Raw genomic sequence first — 16,694 nt, 5'->3', positions numbered from 1 at the left:
CAACTTCTTTCTTGGTTCGCTCAGTTCCGCGTTCTCACCCCAGCTTATCGCCACTCACGGGAAGCACGACTCGATCCTCTTTGCTTCAACAGACAAGCTCTAGTTCAGTCCAGGGAACGCTAGATCTGACACCGGAAGAATAAGGAACCATACCTTCCCTTCTTGACGCCGATGCGCACTTCGAAAGCGCACGTCTTGGATTGAAAGGTTCATCACAATTAGAACGGTGATCATACCACTGGCTAGTGTGTTTAATTGTTGGTTTCAGGCTACTTTGTAAGTGAAATTGAAAGAATACACCGGCACCACAATACCTATTGAATAGATGTGCTTTGAAAGAGCTTGATCAACAGGTGTGAAGGCAGCAGAACAAGGAGGCGCCCTGCACCTGCACTCTTTACCAGTGAGTAGAGTGGTACTACTGTAGCCTCAAAAGTTTGCAAAGTACTGCAAGAGGGTCAGAGACAAAGGAGGAAAACAAAAAGCCGATTGGCATTTATAAAGAAAAACAAGTGATAGAGAGAAAGAGAGAGGGAGGGACAGAGAGAGAGGAAGAGAGAAAGCGGGACAACCCTTGGAGAATAGCAGAAGACCCGGCCCCCGGCCTGAGTGTAAGAGAGAGAGAGAGGGCGAGGGAGCGTTTTAAAGCCGGCACAAGCATGATGTCCTACATTAAGCAGCCTCATTACGCCGTGAACGGGTTAACTCTGTCTGGTCCTGGCATGGATCTACTACACTCTGCCGTCGGATACCCAAGTAAGTCATATTTGTAACTTTTTCATGTTTTAGAACTGTTTGTCTCAACAATTGCCTGAATTCCAAGCGGTACTGATAACATATCCACGAGCAACGAGTGCGTAAAAGGAATCGTGCACAACATCCCCATTATGTTGTTTACGTTCTTATTGTTAGACTTATGACGGCGAATTGTGGATAATATATAGTCATACTACGGATACCATGTCTTATTCTTAGCTGATCACATGTTGAGGGTCATCACTCACATTGTTTCAAATGGAAATGCCTTCATGCTCACATACCATACCAAACCATGTTTGTATTTTTAAAGATGTGGTCAACGTCCATAGTAACTTGTTTCAAGGGCCTTGGAGTAAAATGCCAGCTTTAAAATGAGATGACCTATATACTTCTTGTGTATGTGGTAACAACTATTTGTATGAAGAAAAAAAAATGCAGATGTTTTATTTTTGATTTTTGATTGACCCAGGGTCTTGCGTTGTGAACACCAGTCTAATTCACAAAGACCTGTAGTTCTAGATATTTTAGGTTCCTGTCAGTTGTGAAATCAAGGTTTATAGAGCTCTACCTTCATGTGAAAACATTCATGTTTTATCAAGAAACATTTCTTCCCTTTATCGAACATATTTGATTTAGTGTTTGTTTATGTTTTATAAAGCAACAGTGTTTAGCTGAATTCATGTATAATGTGAAGAGATAGGAGAAAAATATAGAACACTCGAAAATTAAATAAAAAACATTTGTAATAAAGGGAAATATATATATATATATAGCCTAAATATAGGCTAGAGACATATGTTTATTTTCTATAACATTGGAAACAAAGCACCCGTGGATATACAATATATGTTTTAATAGATAACATCATATATACCTCAGTATAAGTAGTTATTAGTAACATTATATTACACGAATATATACGAATTAAATTCTAAATGATTCTAATGGAATTTAGACTATTATTTAACTTGGCAATTTGACAAATTTTGATTCACAATTCACTTCCGTTCTATTTTTCTCATGTTCCATTTGAAAGCATTCTGGCCAAGGGGGAAAAGGTTCACAAAACAAAATATATGATGAGTTAACGAAATATAATAAAAAATAACTTTTGTGTGTGTGTATTTTAGACATCCCCAGAAAGCAGCGTCGAGAAAGGACCACGTTTACGCGCGCGCAGTTAGACATCTTGGAGGCACTGTTTTCCAAAACGCGCTACCCCGACATCTTCATGAGGGAAGAAGTGGCCCTCAAGATCAACCTACCAGAGTCTCGTGTACAGGTAAGATATATATACTTTCATGCATAAATGCCCACCAGAATTGGTCAAATGATCTTGCAAAAATGAAAGTGTGGGTCAAATGTCTATTTACAAATCTTCAGTGATTGTTTGGCCAGAATGGGAGCTGAGTTGTCTGAGAACTCACCACGTGCTCCTCCACAGGTATGGTTCAAGAACCGCCGTGCTAAATGCCGCCAGCAGGCACAGCAGAGCACAGGCCAGTCTAAACCTCGTCCACCCAAGAAGAAGGCCTCTCCAGCCCGGGAGGCCAACTCTGAGGCCAGTGTCAACACCAACGGGTCCTACAGTCCAGTACCCCCTCCCCTTGGCCCCGCCATCACCCCCAGCTCCAGCAGTGCCAACGCGACCGTGTCCATTTGGAGCCCTGCCTCCATCTCCCCGCTGCCAGACCCCCTGTCAGCCTCCACCACGCCCTGCATGCAGCGCTCCTCTGCCTACCCCATGACCTACACCCAGGCCCCGGCCTACACCCAGAGCTACGCAGGCTCGTCCTCCTACTTCTCTGGCCTGGACTGCAGCTCCTACCTGTCTCCCATGCACTCACAGCTCTCCGCCACCGGGGGCGCCCTCAGCCCCATCACCTCCATGGGCGGGCACCTCGGCCAGTCCCCTGCCTCTCTGTCTTCGCAGGGCTACACAGCCGCCTCGCTGGGCTTCGGGGCCGTCGACTGCCTGGACTACAAGGACCAAGCGGCCTCCTGGAAACTCAACTTCAACGCAGCTGACTGCCTGGACTACAAAGACCAGAACTCCTGGAAGTTCCAGGTCTTGTAGGTGGGAGGAGGTAAGGAAGGGACCAGCCAGGAGAAGCTCCCATTCCATTCAGTGTTAAAGACTTGGACACATAGATGGTCAACTAATCATTTCAGTCCACGAACTCAATGACTGAGAAAATGTCATTATTTTTTGTTTTATGGAAAGCAATGTGGAAGCAGATCCACTGATGTTGGGCTTTGTGATTTTTGGGAAGGTGACAAGAATCAATATTGTTAAATCAATGATATCCAATCAATACAGTATTATCAACGTGAGGATGTACAATCAATGGGACATTGAGGTAATAAAGTTAGTCATATAGAAGCGATGACAAACGAATCGACATGTAAGAAGATAATTGAGATACTCAAATTGAGAACTGATTTTAAAAAGGAATACATACCACACGATTGAAAGTAATACCTGTAGAATGAAATTAATTTGATGATTACATTTCGAAAAACAGCATAATTAACAAAGGTCCATTCTTGTATGCCATAATCAGGGTTTTGAGGACCAAATGAATAGAGATTTGCAATTTGAAGGCTGGATGAAGTATCAATTTGATGGAGAGAACAAACAATTGATCAAATAAAAAAAGGATATTAAATATTGGTTGCAATGAATCCCATTGGTCAGGTAGCTGCTAGTCAACCCCAAGTTGATTTCTGAACAAGTTCTGTCACTCCTTTAGTGGTCTTGTTGTGCTTAATGGTAACCTAGAATTAGAAAGGAAAAGTGGAATTCCACCCCCAAGATGGGTGGGCTGGCCTTGACTTTAGACCAAATTGGATCCAGTGGTTATTTTTGTCATTACTTCAGGACAATTGAAAGTTTGTGTCCATTGTAATGAAGAAAATGACTCTGCCTTGAATTTGATATTGAACAAACAGAGGGAGTTCCAGCAATAGGTGAATACTGACTCCAATGGGGACAATGTTGTTTTCTTTTGACCTCTGTCATTTGTTTTATGGTTTATTTTTGTTATGAAGCTGCTTTTCATATTTGGTGAATCGAAAGATCCTGGAGCCAAACAGACAGACACACAGACAGACACACAGACAGACACACAGATGTGCATGGGTTTCTCAACAAGCAAGAGGGGATGGGTAAAGCAAGGATAACCTTTGGTACTGTCAAGAAGAGATCATAGGCTATTGTTGTATCCTTTTACCCAGTAGCTTTGAAGGGAGGGGACCTTCGGCAGACAGTGTGTTAGAGTGAAGTGGGGTAAAGGGGTAAAGGAGGGGGCTGGGTTAGGGTGATTAGGGTTAGTAACAAACCTCTTGTCTTTGAGCACCAATCGTGGAATGAATCACATCTGGGCACAAGGCATTCTGGGATATGCAAGGATGACAAATGTGCAGCCTTTGCGTTTCTATCCAACTGTGTTTGTTGGGCGGATGGGGGGGGGGTTTGACGATTACTTCACCAGTACTTAAATACTAAATTTCCCCTTAATGACTAAACTAACCCTGTTGCCGAATATACTGTTACAATGAGATATTTGCAGGAGAGAAGACTCAACAGTAGAAAGGGAAGGGTCTGGCCATGACTGCACTACCCTTGCACAGAAAGCACGGACCATCTCTCAGTTGTTACCTGTAAAGAAGCGAGGGGTACCATTTTGTGTTGATGTATCGTTTCATCTTTTTGTATTAGAGTATAACATATTATGTTTCTTTAAATTTGTGAGTCCTTTGAAGTAAAATTGTGGTAATTTGTTTGAAGTTAATATTATCATTATTACTATAATTATTATTATTATTAATTCTAAAGCTATTATGAATATTGCTATTATTCTGTTTATGTCGTTCTTTTTGTAAATATTAAACTTCACTTGAAAATGCAATCACGTCTGGTACCAACAATGTGTTACACAGACACACCACGCAAATTTCTAGAAGACTGGCAATTTTAATTGTAATTTTTTTCTGTTTTCTGGTCTCTTCTTTTCTGAACAACGTTTTTCAAACTCAGGGGTTTATCCAATAAAGTTAGTGGTGAGAGCATACAACGCTCTGTATACTTCCTGATCATCCACATTCATTATTCACATTCTAATCTATGTTTTTTTTCTTCTGACAAGAATGACTCCCCCTCTTTAGTATTAGTATATCGGACATATCTCCTGTGTGTTTGCCCACCCCCCACTTCTACATGGGATAGCTATTGAGTTTTAAGACATTAAACAACTGAAGAAAACCTATGTGGTCATTGTGTTTTGTGCTCACATTCCAGTGCCCTGAGCCTCACAACAGGCTAAAAGACTGTGGTTGATGGATACAGTACCACTACCAGGAGTAGTATAACTGTATTATCCAAGAGAAAAATTGCTTTGCAGCTACGAAAATAACATTTAATCAAAGACCAGTATAGTCAAAGATTATCCCTATACAATGATTACATCTAGTTCATGTGCTGAAAAACTCATTCACCACAGATCAAATCAAATATGCAACATTCCTCTTTTAAAACTGCTATATAAATGCTTGCATAATAACCACATGCATAAAAATGGGCCCCAACAAAGTAATAAGACAATCCTATCAGTGTGCAAATGAACAGCAGCAGTCCAACCTCATTGGACACTTTAGCGGCACTCATCCAACCAATAAGAATGAAGCAACTGCTATTATGCTGTTAAGATCGCATGCCTCTCCTAGATCCCTTTCCCATGTGTTATCCCGTTGTATCCCCGTATCCCTGCAAAGAGAGCCGGAATGTAAAGTATCTATCGTACATACACAGAGTGGGATTGAAAAGTGACGTCCGGGGACACTACTCTAATCCATGCAAACGTTTGAGAGGGGAGATGTTGAGAGGAGAAAGGACAGAGTGGATGCAAGTTATGAAGATTAGAAGTAGGCCTAAGTCTGCGGGGGCCCATTGATTAACCTCCTAAAAACAGAGAGAGGTAGGGATTTGGATGGCTAACATAAATGTCCATGTGTTTTATTAGTAAGTCAGCTATACCAGTGTTCTGAAAAGTGCACTGGACAGGTTGTAAAAAGACCAATATATGTAACAAACAAAAAAAGATCTGGGACCATATTCACAAAGCATCTCAGAGCAGGAGTGCTGATCTAGGATCAGGGTCCTTCCTGTCCATATAATCTGATTCATTATTATCCAAAAGACCAAACCAATCCTAGATGAGCCTAAATAAAACTTTGCATAACCATCTAGAAGACTAATTCTGTACCTGTTCTATGAGTCAATTGTGATATTTGTTGATTTGTATTAAAACAAATACTTCCACACTATCAACTGAGTACGGCATTGACATATTTGGGTCAAAGTTTGTTTTAGGGCTGTAATGGCACAGCATCTCTGTTCGGATCTTTGCATTTCAACATGATGTCCACAGAGAGAGTTACAAAGATTATACAATCTATGTAACTCCCTTTTATTTTTTTTAAGGAACTCAGGTGCAATTTCAAAATAGGGTAGTGCATCATCAGTTTTCTTCTTCTCATGTCAGTCATTGTATACCTTACAGAGCTATTTATAACTTGTCAGAAATGTCCAGATCAACTAGCCCATGTCAGCTAACATTTTTTCGCCCATAGATATTGTTGTAATGTTAAAGTCACTCAAATATCATATGAACGCACATAAGACATGGCAATATGTGTAGAATTGCAGAAAATTAGTTTTAAAATGGCAAACATTTCTCTGCACCCCATGGCAAAATGTGTAGAATTGCAGAAAATAAGCTAAAAACCTGCAAAATGTTCTCTCTTACAGTTTGTGTCATGTGAACAGTGCTCAAATAACAAGAGGGAGTATTTTGTGTCACGAACCGTGCTTATTCCCATAGAAATAGACATGGCACATGGGCGGGAGGAGGGGGGGGGGGGGGTGTTCCCTTAGTGATAGAAGGGGGGCCTGAGTGAAACATCTTTGGAAACCCCTGACATAGATGGTAAGGATACCCAAAAGGATAGGAGATATCTAGTCAGTTGCACATCTGAGTGCATCCTCTGATTCAGAGAGGTACGCTGCCTTAATCAACATCATCAGGGCCCAGTGAGCAGTTGTTGTTGGGGGTTAACTGTTAACTTCAGCTACTGGTCCAATGCTCTTAACCGCTAGGTTACCTGCCGCCCGTATTCATTATAGTCAGGGAGCGGAGAGACGAATGGTAGAGAGAGAGAGACAAAAAGGAGGGAGAGGAATAGAGAGAGGGAAAAAGAGATATGAGAAATGAGAGACGAGGCAGGAGAGGAAAGCGAGATGAGAAGTAAGGAGATGGATAAGAGATGAGAAAGAGGAGTAGAGCGATGGAGGAAACAGACGAGAGGACCAGAACCTCCCCCATGGTAATCCCTGGGAGTAGCATATGGACTAGTAAAGCACAGAGACAGAGTGGGACAGAGCAGGAGACAGATACACTTGGGACTTAAAAATATGATTCATTTCTTTGCCTCTAATCCCTGGCAAACAAGCTGGCCACCGGGCTGTTCTGTAAATACTGTAATCATCCTGCGGCCAGGCCGGCGGCCCTACGAGACGTAGCCAGCCCTACAGTCCAATTTCCTCTTAATCGATTCCTAATCTCAACAACCCAACAACTCACCCCCAGTCCACCCCAACATTCTGCACGAAGGGGGTGGGTGGTTTGAAAGGAGTAAAAGCAAATGAAAAATAAATCACATTTCCCAATTCTGTTCTGTCTGAGGCATGGTTTCACAGTGATGAATTGGCGTCATGTAAGAATTGAGTTGGGGGGACCATTGTTTGTGAGAACATGATGGCATGTAGGACGCTTGGGTTCTCTGGCTTTGGGTTCTAGACTACTCTCTGTGATAGGTTGGATGGAACTAGAAAGTGTGGGGGCAGGGATGGTGGTGGAGGGGTGTGTGTGTGTGTGTGGGGGGGGGGGGGTAAAGGTAAATAAAAATTTCCCAATAATGCTCTGTTCTGCTCAGAGGCATAGTTTCACAGAGGTAAATTGGTGTCACATAAGAGTTGGGAGGGAGGAACATTGTTTGTGAGAACACGGTGGCATGCTTGTTTTCTTTTGATTCAAGACTGGGTTCCAGGCAGGGTTCTTGACTGCTCTCAGGGATAGGTTGGATAGTTCTTTATCTACAACCGTTTATCATTTATTGTTGGTTGAAACAACTGAGAGGTTATGTGAACAGAAAGGAGCCAATCAAAGGTTACTGGATACCACATGCTTTGTTTGTAAATAAAGCTGATTAAAAGTCAATTCCAATTCTATAGGTGCAAAATCTGAAAGGAGGAAAATCCAATGAATTTGTTCATCTCATGAAAGTGAAGTTTTAATTGTTTTTTAAAGTCCAAAATAAGACTTAAAAGAGGAAGAAGACAGACACTGAGAGAGAAAGTTACATTTTGTAGATAAGAGAAGATGGAGAAAATTTGGCTGCCTTTGTTTTAAATAGCATCTGTGATAATTTACAATCCCCCAAAGCCTGTATTCTCTATGACATAAAGCCTAATCCTAATATGCTATTGGTTGTAAATTTACATCTAAATATGACCAACAATAACAAATAGCTTATGTCTATCCCTGTCAAGCTTTATATGCCATTCACTGTATTTCTCTTCAATCAACCAAATGACATCACAGATGCCCATTTGAATCTTTAAATGGTGTCTAATTCTGATATTGGTTGTTTGATATGACAAGGCTGAAAATCTCTTTTTACTAATAAAACTGCAGTATGAATGTAATCATATTCTATCATTATCACTGTTGTAATGGTTTTCTTCTGGGGAAAGAGAGGCGGACCAAAATGCAGCGTGGTGGTTATTCATGTTCTTTAATTTATAAAGAAACTACACATGAGATAACTAACAAAAACAACAAACGTGAGAAAACCTAAAACAGTCCCATCTGGTGCAAACACAAAGACAGGAACAATCACCCACAAAACCCAACACAAAACAGGCTACCTAAATATGGTTCCCAATCAGAGACTATGACTAACACCTGCCTCTGATTGAGAACCATATCAGGCCAAACATAGAAATAGACAAACCAGACACACAACATAGAATGCCCACCCAGCTCACGTCCTGACCAACACCAAAACAAGGAAAACACACACGAACGATGGTCAGAACGTGACAACTGTAATTACTGTTCATTCCATCATATTGCAGATTGAGTGCCTCTTTTTACATTGTGAGGATACACTTTATAAAAATGCTTTTAATGTTCGATTTCGCTGTACGATTTTAATTAGCTATCTTCTTTTTTTCCATTCCCTCCCTCTTGTTTTTGTTTCTTTGTTAGTACTTCTATTTTACGACGTGAAGCCCGTTGTTACTTGTATTAAGAAGTCCTACACTAATAAAGTTATTATTGTTATTTTAGTGAAAATGTTCTGTGATGATTACTGTCATGATTCATCTAAGATAGAATTGCAACAGGAATGACCTCACTCCATAATTTGTTTAAAGGATAAATACAGTATGCTCAATTCAAATTCATGTAGTAATAAGATCAGTATTATGGTTAGGTCTCTCACTGGATCAACACTTGACTGACAATCATGTTATATACTTTTACTAAGTCAATACGGGGGCTTAAAGTTCAACACCTAGTTATAATCGAGAGTAAAAGTCAGAGTTCGGATCCAAGATTATTGTTAATGTCTTGGACTGAGATTATTGTCCGGATTAGATTTGTTTATGAGAGAAGTCTGATTTTGGCGTAGTCAGGGTTGGAGGAGGGAGGGGAAGAAGGTAGGTCAGCCTTAGAATTAGGGTTAAATTGAAGTAGAACTAACTAGGGGATTGTGGTTCCTTCTCTGACTTGGAGAGAATACTCAAACAGGAGCACCAGGCCAACCTGTTCCGATGTCTGCCAGTAAACATGTCCACTATCATCCTTAGTCCCCCTCTCCTGTCATGTCGCCCTGTCCTGGCCCCCTGGCCTGTGTCCAAGTGTCCACATGTCCACACTTCTTCTCACCTCTCCTTGCACTTTGTTATTTTTACTGATCTAATTTAGAGAATGTCCCAATCCTCTTAGTGTTTTAGTGTTTTGCCCCTTCAGCGCTTCGCTAAGTGAATTAGACAGGATTACAGTCTCTCTCTCTCTCTCTCTCTCTCTCTCTCTCTTCTTCCTTCTATCTCTCTCTCTCTTGTCTATGGTGTCGCTGTCTCTCCAGCCTTTCTTCCTCTCCATCTCCATGTTCTTCTCTTCTCTCGACATCGTTCTCTCTGCTGGCAGGATTACTGTCCTTCTCTCTCCAGATGACAAATTGGTTCCAACATTACCCATGACATCTGCCCTCGAAGCCCAGTGCATCCTGGGAAAAAGGATATTTAATGAAATTTTGACCTGTAGTACATAAATGAGGGAAGAGAACGAGGTCTACATATTGGAACAAGAGAGGAATACAAATTCATTTGGGACAAAAACATGAAGAAAACTAGAACACCTAAAAATTACAGTAAAATTCTTTCCATCGCTATCATGTTTTCATACAGTATAGTGTTTTCTGGGTCATCATGGCAAGGCTGGCCATGTGCGACTTCTTCCAGTAGCCATTACCAGTCCTGCCAGGCCCTGCTGTGCCAGTCTCTCACAGACTAATATGGAGAGTCTGGCTCAGAGGAATTCACTGGGTTATAGTAACAAGTCCTAGTCCGTTTAGGATTTCTATCTCACCTAAATGATATGTCTGACAACATACTGCAGTTAGGGACTTCTGTTATAAACCTGTCTGTTGTTATAGATTTAGACTTGCCAGCAGCATACCACCCTGCATACCACTGTTGGCTTGCTTCTGAAGCTAAGCAGGGTTGGTCCTGGTCAGTTCCTGGATGGGAGACCAGATGCTGCTGGAAGTGGTGTTGGAGGACCAGTAGGAGGCACTCTTTCCTCTGGTCTAAAAACATATCCCAGTGCCCTTTGTAGGGTGTTGTCTTTTGGATGGGACGTTAAACGGGTGTCCTGACTCTCTTAGATCATTAAAGATCCCATGGCACCTATCGTAAGAGTAGGGGTGTTAACCCCGGTGTCCTGGCTAAATTCCCAATCTGGCCCTCAAACCATCACGGTCACCTAATAATCCCCAGTTTACAATTGGCTCATACATCCCCCTCCTCTCCCCTGTAACTATTCCCCAGGTCGTTGCTGCAAATGAGAACGTGTTCTCAGTCAACTTACCTGGTAAAATAACGGATAAATAAAAGACTGCTGTTATGAACCCGTCTGTTGTTTTGATTTAGACTGCTGTTATGAACCCGTCTGTTGTTATAGATTTAGACTGCTGTTATGAACCTGTCTGTTATAGATTTAGACTGCTGTTATGAACCTGTCTGTTGTTATAGATTTAGACTGCTGTTATGAACCTGTGGCTTTTTGTTATCTCCCAATGCGTGTTGATATGGTATGTACAAGGGAATGCTGTTAAGAAGCTGCTACCACTGACTGTTATCATCACCGACCATCAATAACAAGTCTCCAGACGTAATCTCCTGAGAGATTGGGGGAGGAATAGAGAGGGAGGGGAGAGAACAGTGCAACAAGCAGGCGGAGGGGACTGCCCACATGGCTTGATAAACACAACGTTATACAATGAATACATGAGAGAGTGGTCAACAGAGGAACAGAACAGACAAGTAGAGAAACAGTGGAGTGATCTCCAAAGCAGCCAACCAATCATTTCACTGTGACCCCATTCCTGTGGGTCACATATCCTTCCTCCTCACTTATGTAGAAGACCATTATCTGTTATTATCTATCCTCTGATAACAAATTATTGTTAGAACTCTAACAGAGGTCCATGACCACACACAAACTGCACTTTAACCATAGTATGGACATGGAATTTAAGATGCTTGCTTTGTACAATCTCCTTTTTTTACATTAAGCACTCTACTGTACACGGACTCTTATTTCTCTCCCCTTTGCCCCTCTTTCTTCTTAATGCCACTCTCTCTCTCTCTGTACCCTCTGAACCCCCCTTCCTCCCGCCACTTCTCCCTCACTTTCAGTAATTCCACCGCTCTCCCAGCATCCTAATCCAGAGCTGACCTCAATCCAGTGATGTAATGGGTCATGTGATGCTGGCGTGGGGAACAGGGGAGGTAAAGTGGGGAAACATGTCTTAATCTGTGCTGCCGGGACGTGGTGACTAATCACAGGCGGCGAGGGGGGTTGTGGGGGGGTGTACGTATTTCCATTAAGTTTCAAAATATCAGAGTGGACCTTTTGGAATTTCAAGTCAACATGTTTATTCATGATGACTCCAATGATTCCATGAGACTCGATGTGTCTGTGTCTGTTGATTATTGATAACACGTGTCAGAGTTAGACAAACAAGTACAGACACAGTATTCAGAACCAGGGCCCAGATTCACAAAACATTCTTAAGAAGACATTTCTTCTTAACTGCCATTTTCCCTTTAACTGTAGACTTAAAGAAGAAAGTTAAGCAAAGTTGATATTCCTCAAAAAGGTTCTTGGATATTTTCCAAGATTCCAAGATAGCTAAACCCTTGTCTTAAACTCAGGGCAGTGAAAGAAAACAGCTCATGAAAGCAATTAAACATGTTTAATTCACTCAAACTTCACCTGAAAGTTTCAAAATGGAGTATTTTAAACCCAAGAACATGTTTTAGAACAGTAATCTAGGTGTGAAATATGCTAACATGATTGCCATTGCTAGCTAGATAGCTAAATTGGTTGCCTAGCAACAAACATCTTTTAAGAAGATTCATAAGAAGATATTTGAGAAGTTCAAAAGAAAATCATTACGATATTGTTGAGGAATTGCACTTACAAACTATCTTATGAACTTTTTTTCTTTAAGAAGCTTCTTAAGTTTTTGTGTAAGAAGTGTTTTGTGAATCCGGCCCCTGTTCTCCATTTATACAGCACTGGGAGAACAAAAATAATACTTTCTGTGACAGACTCTTCACTAAGCATTACCCTACCCCATTACCTACATCAGTTTGTCCATCCTTTGTGGATTTATTTACTACAGGAAAATGTTGGCAGAATACACAGAGATAGTTACGTATATCCTTGTATTAAAAAGTTAAAATTAATTGCTTTTAGATTACCAAAGTAATCAACTTCTCTATGAGAAAAGACAAATATAGAATAGAATGAATTAATGACATGGGGTCAACCTCATTTCAACTTGGGGAAATTGTTATTTTGTGGATTTATTTCAACTACAGGAAAATGTTGGCAGAATACACAGAGATAGTTACCTACTATACTAAGCTTGTCCTGTATAGGCCTATTGATCTGTTTTTACCACACGACAAATCACAAATGGATCAAATGTTCAATAATGACTTACTGGATACAATTGGCACTTTGAATGGCATGAGATTACTGACCAGTCAAGCCATTATAAAAAAAAGAAAAACAGATGCCAAGAAAATATAATTGGATAGAGCAAATTTCATATAGAGTTTCTACCAATGTTCTCTGCAGATCCTCTTGAGCTCTATCAGGTTGGATAGGGAGCGTCGCTACACAGCTATTTTCAGGTCTCTCCAGAGATGTTCGATCGGGTTCAAGTCCGGGCTCTGGCTGGGCTACTCAAGGACATTCAGAGATTTGTCCCAAAGCCACTCATGCGTTGTCCTGGCTGTGTGCTTTGGGTTGTTGTCCTGTTGGAAGGTGATCCTTCGCCCCAGTCGGAGGCCCTGAGCGCTCTTGTCATGGGCATTCTATGTTCTTTTTTCTATGTTTTTGTATTTCTTTGTTTTTGGCCAGGTATGGTTCTCAATCAGAGACAGCTGTCTGTCGTTGTCTCTGATTGAGAACCATACTTAGGTAGCTCTTGCTCACATGGGTTTTGTGGGTAGTTGTTTTCTGTCTCTGCACCAGACAGAACTGTTTAAGTTTTAGTTCGTTCTCTTGTTATTTTATTTTTGTGTTCAGTTTAAATAAATATTAACATGGACACGTACCATGCTGCATATTGGTCCGATCCTTCCTACTCCTCCTCAGAAGAGGAAAACCGTTACAGCTCTGGAGCAGGCTTTCATCAAGGATCTCTCTGTACTTTGCTCTGTTCATCTTCCCTCGATCCTGACTACTCTCCCAGTTCCTGCCGCTGAAAAACATCCCCACAGCATGTTGCTGCCACCACCATGGATGGTGCCAGGTTTCCTCCAGACGTGACGCTTGGCATTCAGGCCAAAGAGTTCATGGTCTTAGAGTCCTTTAGGTGCCTTTTGGCTAACTTCAAGCGGGCTGTGGCTTCCATCTGGCCACTCTACCATAAAGGGCTGATTGGTGGAGTGCTGCAGAGATGGTTGTCCTTATGGAAGGTTCTCCCATCTCCACAGAGGAACTCTGGAGATCTGTCAGCGTGACCATCGATTTTTTTGGTCACCACCCTGACCAAGGCCCTTCTCCCCCGATTGCTCAGTTTGGTGAGGCAGACAGTTCTAGGTAGTCTTGGTGGTTCCAAACTTCTTCCATTTAAAAATGATGCTGGCCACTGTGTTCTTGGAGACCTTCAATGCTGCAGACATTTTTTGGTACTCTTCCCCAGATCTGTGCCTCGACACAATCCTGTCTCGGAGCTCTACGGACAATTCCTTTGACCTCATGGCTTGGTTTTTGCTTTGACATGCACTGTCAACTGTGGGACCTTATATAGACAGGTGTGTGCCTTTCCAAATCATGTCCAATCAATGGAATTGAACACAGGTGGACTCCAATAAATTTGTAGAAACATCTTAAGGATGATCAATGGAAACAGGATGCACCTGAGCTCAATTTTGAGTCTCATAGCGAAGGGTCTGAATACTTATGTAAATAAGGTATTTCTGTTTTCGAAAAACCTGTTTTCACTTTGTTATTATTGGGTATTGTGTGTAAACTGATGAGAGAAATAATGAATTTAATCCATTTTGGAATAAGGTTGCAACGTAACAAAATGTGGAAAAAGTGAAGGGGTCTGAATACTTTCCGAATGCACTGTAGCTGCTATAACAAGAGCCGTCAGTAGGGGGAGGCCTAGAGCAGAGTAGTCAATGACAGTGATGTGGTCAGAGTGCCAGACAGAAAGAGAAAGCGAGAGTGAGAGAGCTAGAGAGAGTGTGTGCACAGGCTCCAGCTGAAACCTCTGGCACTTTTCCAACCCACTCCCTCCCCTCTGGCCTGGTCTACTAATGGAACAGTGAGATCTGAAGAACACATGGGTGAGGGCCAGTGTGAGGGCCAGTGTGAGGAGCCTGAACAATAAGCCCCTCACTCTGTTACTGTATTCATATTCCAGCACATCTGATGACCCTATTCAATCAAACCCGCAATAACAATGTTGACAGTGTATTCGTGCGCACGCACACACACACACACGCACATCTACTTTTAAATAGGAAGCCGTGAGGGGAGCCTACCTGATTGGTAGTAGTAGTAGTTGTAGTATTAGTAGTAGTAGTAGTATAAGTTGTAGTAGTGGTAGTAGTAATAGTAGTAGTAGTTGTAGTTGTAGTAGTAGTTGTAGTAGTAGTGATATTAGTAGTAGTAGTAGTTGTAGTAGTAGTGATATTAGTAGTAGAGGTAGTTATAGTAGTAGTGATATTAGTAGTAGTAGTAGTTAGTTGTAGTAGTAGTAATAATAGTAGTAATTGTAGAACTAGTAGTAGTATCAAATATAAGTAGTATCAAATTAGGCACATGCGCCAAATACAACTGGTGTAGACCTTACAGTGAATTGCTTACTTATGAGCCCCTAACCAACAATGCAGTTAAAAAAAAAACATATATACATATATATATATACATATATTGTTATTTTACTGCTGCTCTTTAATTGCTTGTTACTTTTATTTCTTATTCATATTCATATATATATCGCTCTCACACTCACTCATACCGACTGGTCACTGGAAGTTCAACATGGCACCTCATGGCAAAGAACTCTCTGAGGATCTGAAAAAAATAATTGTTGCTCTACATAAAGATGGCCTGGGCTATAAGAAGATTGCCAAGACCCTGAAACTGAGCTGCAGCACGGTGGCCAAGACCATATAGCGGTTTAACTGGACAGGTTCCACTCAGAACAGGCCTTGCCATGGTCGACCAAAGAAGTTGAGTGCACGTACTCTGCGTCATATCCAGAGGTTGTCTTTGGGAAATAGACGTATGAGTGCTGCCAGCATTGCTGCAGAGGTTGAAGGGGTGGGGGGTCAGCCTGTCAGTGCTCAGACCATACGCCGTACACTGCATCAAATTGGTCTGCATGGCTGTCGTCCCAGAAGGAAGCCTCTTCTAAAGATGATGCACAAGAAAGCCCGCAAACAGTTTTCTGAAGACAAGCAGACTAAGGACATGGATTACTGGAACCATGTCCTGTGGTCTGATGAGACCAAGATAAACTTATTTGGTTCAGATGGTGTCAAGCGTGTGTGGCGGCAACCAGGTGAGGAGTACAAAGACAAGTGTGTCTTGCCTACAGTCAAGCATGGTGGTGGGAGTGTCATGGTCTGGGGCTGCATGAGTGCTGCCGGCACTGGGGAGCTACAGTTCATTGAGGGAACCATGAATGCCAACATGTACTGTGACATACTGAAGCAGAGCATGATCCCCCTCCCTTCGGAGACTGGGCCGCAGGGCAGTATTCCAACATGATAATGACCCCAAACACACCTCCAAGACGACCACTGCCTTGCTAAAGAAGCTGAGGGTAAAGGTGATGGACTGGCCAAGCATGTCTTCAGACCTAAACCCTATTGAGCATCTGTGGGGCATCCTCAAACGGAAGGTGGAGGAGTGCAAGGTCTCTAACATCCACCAGCTCCGTGATGTCGTCATGGAGGAGTGGAAGAGGACTCCAGTGGCAACCTGTGAAGCTCTGGTGAACTCCATGCCCAAGAGGGTTAAGGCAGTGCAGGAAAATGATGGTGGCCACAC

General features: G+C 42.0%; 1 protein-coding gene across 1 annotated transcript; it reads left to right on the top strand.

Annotated features, from left to right (window-relative positions):
• Positions 1-5,017, top strand: LOC115141643 (homeobox protein otx5-like). The gene is made up of 3 exons (XM_029680695.2): positions 1-756; positions 1,890-2,041; positions 2,204-5,017. The coding sequence occupies exons 1-3, from the start codon at positions 660-662 to the stop codon at positions 2,834-2,836; spliced, it is 882 nt and encodes a 293-aa protein (XP_029536555.1). The 5' UTR covers positions 1-659; the 3' UTR covers positions 2,837-5,017.
• Positions 5,018-16,694: the final 11,677 nt, after the last annotated feature.

The sequence above is a fragment of the Oncorhynchus nerka genome, linkage group LG14 (genome assembly GCF_034236695.1).
Source record: "Oncorhynchus nerka isolate Pitt River linkage group LG14, Oner_Uvic_2.0, whole genome shotgun sequence".
Lineage (NCBI taxonomy): Eukaryota > Metazoa > Chordata > Actinopteri > Salmoniformes > Salmonidae > Oncorhynchus > Oncorhynchus nerka.
The sequence above is the reverse complement of the archived record's forward strand: the minus strand, read 5'-3'. Positions and strand labels throughout refer to the sequence as shown.

What these genes read in the sequence shown, in the direction of transcription:
- LOC115141643 (XM_029680695.2), top strand. Translation starts at nt 660, where the DNA reads ATGATGTCCTACATTAAGCAGCCTCATTACGCCGTGAACGGGTTAACT. An exon ending in CTCTGCCGTCGGATACCCAA is followed by an intron (nt 757 to 1,889) that starts GTAAGTCATATT and finishes TGTGTATTTTAG; the next exon opens with ACATCCCCAGAAAGCAGCGT. An exon ending in TACCAGAGTCTCGTGTACAG is followed by an intron (nt 2,042 to 2,203) that starts GTAAGATATATA and finishes GCTCCTCCACAG; the next exon opens with GTATGGTTCAAGAACCGCCG.